This window comes from Micropterus salmoides, unplaced genomic scaffold, assembly GCF_014851395.1.
Source record: "Micropterus salmoides isolate LMB-PRFRI ecotype aquatic unplaced genomic scaffold, ASM1485139v1 Ms_hic_scaffold_2914, whole genome shotgun sequence".
In the NCBI taxonomy this organism is placed as follows: Eukaryota; Metazoa; Chordata; class Actinopteri; order Centrarchiformes; family Centrarchidae; genus Micropterus; species Micropterus salmoides.
The window spans coordinates 1-7,394 of record NW_024042167.1 but is presented as its reverse complement, the minus strand read 5'-3'; the positions used below and the strand labels follow the sequence as shown (position 1 = coordinate 7,394).

The 7,394-nt window shown below is 36.9% G+C and overlaps 1 protein-coding gene across 1 annotated transcript; it reads right to left on the bottom strand.

Moving 5' to 3' along the window:
- Positions 1-5,084: 5,084 nt before the first annotated feature.
- Positions 5,085-7,281, bottom strand: LOC119882110 (zinc transporter ZIP1-like; the record flags this gene model as incomplete). The annotated part of the gene is given in 2 exon segments (XM_038692129.1): positions 5,085-7,006; positions 7,009-7,281. Coding segments are annotated over 2 exon segments (353 nt in total), but the record flags the coding sequence as incomplete, so codon positions are not given.
- Between the last annotated feature and the right edge of the window lie 113 nt (positions 7,282-7,394).

The window sequence follows — 7,394 nt, the reverse complement described above, 5'->3', positions numbered from 1 at the left end:
TGGGGTCAAAAATGCATTAATTCCACTTACAATAACAAAATTTACATAAATACACCACGGGGCTTGTGACATTCATATGTTTGATGGAGTGATTTATTACTCATTAGTGGAGCAGACCTCTTTGACACAATACAGTAACAAAACAGCAGATTATCTACTTACTACTACCTATAAAACTGAATATCCCTGTGTAGCCCAAGTTTGTTCCTCATACATAACCGTTGCATTTGAATCACAGAGCTAAGCATCCGATTATTTGCAAAATAAATGCCTGGTGATATCTGAAGAGCCCAGAAGATCGTTTGATAACACTTGTTGCAGTTCTGAAGGTATTTCCAGAATCCTGAAGGACTGTTTTCCACCATCTGGATGAAAAAATACTGATTGCTGCGACTCTATTTCCTAATCCAAGTAGCAAAACATTTTACTGGACATGGTAAATTTAAAGTACACAATATTGTTGATTCTCCAGAATAATAAAAAATGTTCTTAAAAACATTATTTGAACACATTCGGCCAAATAATGTTAATTTAGTATTGTATAAAGCCAAGGACTGATAAATATATGATAAAAATACCCAAGTTCTTACAACCAGTAAGCTAGTCTTGGTCAGTTTAAGTTATGTCAAATACAGAACATTAAACATCCAATGCATAGACACTGAATTTACACACATAACACATTCATCACAGTAAATGATGGTGTTGATCTGTCATTCAACATTGAATGAAAGGAAGTATTGCTTATCACACCAGTTTTGTTTTATTGATTACTTTTAATCACCACACTAAACAATACTTTTATGTTTACAGTGCTCATTCATCTTCCTGATCTATCTAGGGGTTATTTTAATTACAGAGCCGAGCAGACTTACCTTAAGCAGGCAGGATGAGAGGAGTAGACAGAGTGCAGAGGAGACAGCAGGAGAGAGAGGACCAGGAGGGGAGGAGTTACTGAAAACGTCACTCAATGCAAGATTAAAATGACACAGTGGATTATAATGAGTGACTAATCTATAATGCAAACTGTGAAGGGGGGATGGAGGAGGAGGAGAGGTGTGTTGGTGTGGATGGTCACTCTACGGTGGTCCTAAGGGGCAAGACACAACAACACTGGACGAAACAAAAAAAATGAAAACATAACATTTTTGAAATCATAGACATTTCATCCATCCATCATCAACCACTTACCCTGTGTACAGGGTCGGGGGGCTGGAGCCAATCCCAGCTGACATCAGGCGTAAGGCGGGGTACACCCTGGACAGGTTGCAAATCCTTCGCAGGGCCACACATATACAAACAACCAGCCACACACACACTTTTTTCACAATTTAGAGACACCAATTAACCTAGCCTGCATGTCTTTGGACTGTGGGAGGCAGCCGGGGTACCCGGGGAGAACCCATGCAGACACGGGGAGAACATGCAAACTCCACACAGAAAGGCCAGGGTTCAAACCCACGAGCTTCTTGCTGTGTGGTTACCACATACTGTGATCACATTTCATAAAAAGCATTAATTTACAAAACACATTTCACAAAACTCATTAACAAATGACCAAAACAAAGCAGCAAAAAATAAAATGCAATGACATTTCTGAAAACGCAACAAAATTAGAGAAAACAAATGAACAAAATAGAACATGAAAACATTTTAGAAAACACGTCAACATATCAGAAAACAACTACATTTAAGAAAACACATAACTGACTATTTTGTTCATGTGTTTTGCGTTTTGCGCCTCTGGGCCTCCATACTCTGGACTGATGGTTATTTATCACACATGATTTTATTTTGAAACATAAGGAAATAAGCAAAGATTTCTCAAAGAGAAACTATCAAATGTGCAGATACGTAATGAAAATTAGCAGATTTGAGCTCCACAGTATGTTGGTATTTACCTCTTAAAAAAAAAAAATCACATCCCTCCTGTTTCCACTGTGACGCCTGGAGTTCCCGCTGTCACCCATTCAGACGGGATGTTAACCAAGCAAATGTGACATGGAAAGATGGGATTTGAACACGACACTGCTGTACCTGTGGAAATGTAGATGACCTCTGAAGGACTCACACTTGCAGCTTCCCTTTACACATTCCTCTGGGCACATTCTTTGAAATCCTCAGAGGGAACCACTTGTTCAGCACCCAGATTATGGATTACTTGCCTGTGATTGCACAACATCGGACAACTTTTTTGTTCCAGTCCTTAATTACTGTATTTGAGAATCAAATCACATTTGCATTTATCTTCTGGAGATTCATTATAGTTTGTTATGCATCTACTCCCATCTTACTTGCCTCCATCTTTGTTACAGCAATAAATAACTTTGATGACAGTTTTGCTTCACTTGCCAGCAGCATCTATGCATGACAATGTCAGGTGGTTTGGTCTGCCACTTTGGTTAGACTGAAATATCTCAACTATTTGATGGACTGCCATACTGTACAGACATCGTCACCGGAGGATGAATCCTATTGACTTTTCCTCCAGTGCCACCAGAAGCTTGACATTTTGTGGTTTTGACACTACCTGAGGGGGAGAAGGAACACCCAACCCAACCCAAACACAGGTCGTAACACCACCTCTACAGATCACTAATAAAAATATTGTATCTAGTTTGTTTAATTTGTACAAAACAAAGTATAAATGATAATGATATATGAAGGTTAACTACTAAATTATTTCTTGGTCGGCAGCAGATTTTGCTTCCAGTCCTTATGCTAAGCTAAGCTAACTATCTTCTTGGTCATATGTAAAAAGACAGATGTGAGAGTGGTATTGATCTTGTCATCTAAACTCTCAGCAAGAAAGTGAATAAGCAGATTTTCCAAAATGGCAATTATTTTAACTTCTATTAGGCCCCCTTTGAAGATGATTTTTAAAATATATGTTTAAATGACGCTTTTATATAGGAACTTAACTGAATTGTGCATAATATCTGTTTATGTAACTTAAAAGTTTTAAATGATCAATCACAGCTTTCATATTTTTCTCTTCCCTCTTGACATTGTGCACCCAAAGAATAAAGCATTCCATTGCAGCATGAAAATGCAGACCTAAGTTTAGGACAGAATCTGCATCATGTCTGAGAGTTCAAAAGTGGAGAATACAGTTGAGTGCCATCGCGAAGCTGGTAGAAGAGGTTAGTGAGCTATGGGTGAACAGAGGCAGCGTCCATAGCACATTCAAGCTTGATGCTCTGCTGGGTCTCCCTCCTCCACACACTGAGGCCTCTGTCATCCAGCACTGGCAGACTTACTGTACTCTGCTATTGTTCCTCTATCAGCACCACTCATTAGTGGATGAATAACCTCCTATTCCCTCAGAGAGACAAACGGGTTAACAATGCCTCCATGAATCACATCAGACATGTCTATACAAGTATTATGAGCAAAATTTATTTTAAGTATCAAAAGTAAAAGTATTCATTATGGAGAAAAATGTTCCCTGTCAGTGTTTTTTTAATTATGTATGAAGTTTCTGGATTAATATTACTGGTGCATTGATGTGTATGTTACATTTGAACTACTTTACATATACTGCTGGGTAGCTTAGGCATCATATTCATCATATTTTATGATCATCAAGATCATCATATTTGTAGCATTGCTGTCCTGTGAGAACCACATATCTCAAAAAGTCAAGAAAAACAACCTGTTTTCAGCTTTGTGAAGTTGCATTTTTTCCTAGGTAGTCCAATGAGTTCTTTTAAAAAGGTCTATCCATGTTAAAAAGTAGGAGAAATTCTCAACCTATAAAGGAATGCTTAATCCTTCAGTTTGTCCAAATCTGGAAATACATAAATTTTCACTGGACAGTAAGAGTATGAAAAATGAAAAGTAACAGAGATGTAGTGAATAAAAATGAGTACTACATGAATACACCACATTATGAATCAGACTGTTCTGCTGTTTAAATATGTGATCTATAATTTGAAGGTGTTCAGAGGGGGGAATGTCCTTACATGTATGGTTTATCTATCAGTTGAAACAGAAGGTTCTAATCACATTTTATTGTTTCATTATTACAACTCTGCTACTGAGTTTTTCACTAGTGTCAGATTGTTTCCATTATGAAGACAAGGGCTTAAAATCACATGAATATTTTACAAGGTATTTTTCACAGCAGACATTTTGACTTTTCTTAGTGGGAAAAAGCACAGGTATTAGTAAGAACATTGATAAAGCTCAGTTTTATTGAAGTTTCCCGGTAAGCTATGACAGTGAGCCAGCATGCAATCTGGCCGTCATTATTTTCATTAATTATACCTGTGTTTTTCCGACTGTGACATGTCAAAATTTCTTCATTGGAAAAGGCATAATAAGTGAGGTGGCCAGATGGTTTTTAAAAGTGATAATATTAGTAATCTTAAACAGGCATCAGTGAAGTATATTCCTACAACATATTCCATTCCTCTAATCCTGCCTCTGTTGTCCTTACTGGAGGAGGCTATCAATCAGAGGATCATCACTCCCACCTAGTGGTACCAGGGATCTTCTTTACATTGTCTAAAGGCCTCACACCCACATCAGAGCAGAAATCTGGTGAATAAGGAAACATTCGTACCAGTTAATACTGTAATTTAATTTAAGTGCTGGATTAGAATTTGAAGACGATAAACTAAAATATGTAAAATATGCTCTTAAATGGTGCACTATACTACAAATACATAGGCATCAACCCTATCCCCAATTATTACACACTGCCCTTGTAAACAACAAAAAAGTATACAAATTGCGTTTAATTTTAGTATATATATTTCCATCCATGATTAGTTTATCTAAAGAGACCTATTTCTGACTATTATTTTACTTAATGTGTCACAAATCCTTGACTAAAGTGCAGGTGCTATTTTTGGACAGGATTTTGTTGTATTTAAGTGAATCAAAGTAAACATTTTTAACATCTACTTTGTTATTATTATATGTACATTACCTAATATCTTAGACAATTATTAATATACAGTACGTTTATTATAATGAAAATTTGTTTAGCATACTTTAAATATGTAAATCTTATCCTTGAAAGAGTAACTTGAGTAATTTTAAGTTATGTTTAAAGAATGTCTAGATTATAAAAGTAAAAGGATTAAGTGTATTTATTTATCATAATTCTATAAACCCATCTAACACTGATTACAGGCTCTGCATCTTTTGCATACAACAAACACATAGGCAGAAAATTCCTTTTATCTTTACTCTAAATCAAGTTTATGTAACAGACAACAAAGTATGAATAACAATAAGGCACAAAATAATACATGTAAGTCTACTTGCAAAAAGGTGGTTGATTGGTCTTTACAAACAAATGACTTTTTATGTTACAATTCACAGGTTGGTGTTCTGACAAAAAGCACATTAACACTGCAGTTGGAGCAACGGCATTTCTTTTGGGGAATAGTTCTATCATACGAGTTTCACTACTGTTTATCCGATAAACTTTAATGGAAGAAATGCTGATGATGTGCAAATATGCACACAATCCCATATTTGAAGTGGCATTCACAAAACGTTTTTGCTGATACATGACACCAACCCACACAAAATCCAATTTTCTGCTATTTTTCCTGATGAGGAAACAATGTGACAATCTCATGACAGACTAAAACAGGAATTGAGACTAAACAGAGTTTACAGCTGTAACTGCACACATGGGCTTAACTAGTTGACTCTGAGAGTAAGAAGGCTGAAAGTTATAAAGAACCGTTTGTTAACTGTGCTATACTGTTTCTTGTTTTTCCCCTACTCCATTCTTTGTTATAGCCACTTTACATGTACACCATGAAAAATACAGTTTTGGCCCAATGTGCTGTACTGTAGTGTCCTGCTTGGTTTGTTTAACTGATGCAAATACAAGTATGTGCACTGGTACATTTAAAGGTTCTGTATTTGTCTACAATCAAAATAGAGAACTAAAAGCACTCTACAAAGACGCGTTTTAATAAAGCAAAGTGGCAAAACGAATGGGCCAAACTATGAAAAAGGTCAACATATAGTAATAATAATAGTGATCAGCTTGTTTAAAAAGGGGGTTGTTAAAAGCCAGTTACATTTCATTCATTTGTGGAGATAATCACAGGTTCTAATAAAATGAAATCCCACATATTTCCTCATCATTGACAACCCCCCCTTTTTTGGCATACAACTTTGTAAGGCATCAAGGAGTCCGTTTTACATTTACACTAGTTTACTGGACAAATTACTGGATTTCTGATCCAGTTTGTAATGAGAAGTAAAATCAGCCTAATGAAAGAAACTACTGTAAAATCATTGCACTAAAATGCCAGTATTTACCAAAATCTGGGTCAGAGGAAACTCCATTAATTACAAGGCCAACCATCCAGCTGAGCCTGTAGTGAAGAACGTATCATATGAAATACTTCGACAAAAGTGAAGACACAAAGAGTGCTTTCTGGAAAGAAGAATCTTCCTGATTGAATTTGTTTCAAATAAAATGTAAACATTAAAGATCTGGAAGTATTGATATCCAGACATTATTGGCTTAATTACAAAGTATATATACATGTAACACAGCCCTTTGTTTCCAGTGGTTTCCTCAATAGTGTCAAAGGTCAGAGGACGTTTGTTTGCAGGTCCAAAGCATGTTGAAACAAGGCCAGTGATAAATGAGGCCAGTTCTTCCCTCTGTGCTTCAGTTAGTCATTCAACAAACTTATCATTGCAGTAAGTGTTTCCTCTTTAAATAAAATCATCTAAAAGAGAAATTATATATGCACATAGTGACTGGACTGCTTTTTATGAATATTTTAAAAGTATGTTGGAAGAAATAAAATACCTGCATTTGTTGCCATGCTCCCTTTGACATTAAAACTCTACTTCACACACAAACCCTTGTGGAAGCTGCAGTTGTTGGCACAATGCACCCAGGTCACATCCCAGCATACTGGCTTATTTGACTACTACTCTCAGCCCAAAAACGTCAGAGCTGCCATGATGCTGAAGCCCAGCAGGATGAAGAGCACCTTCAGAAGCTGCTTCCCGGGGAGTTGAGTTCGTGTGGGAGGATCTCTAGAAAGGTGATGTAAACAAAAGTCCCTGCGGCAAGCCCCTCCAGGACAGCCTGGATTAGTGCTCCAGCTGCCAGCTGAGCCTCCAACACACTGATGCCGATGGCGATGCCTATAGGTGACATCATGGCGAACACTCCAATGTAAGCAGCCACCCATAATGGACGAACTGCACTCTGGACCAGCTTCACAGACAGACTGAACACGATGATGCTCTTGTGGACAAGTATAGCGATGCAGATCTCTAATACCTGGAGAAAACAAAGAGGTTTTGTGGTTACTTGTACCTCCTTTAATAGCTGTAGCACTTATTTCATTAACATATATTGATATCCACATATAAAATAACATATTCTTAGATATACT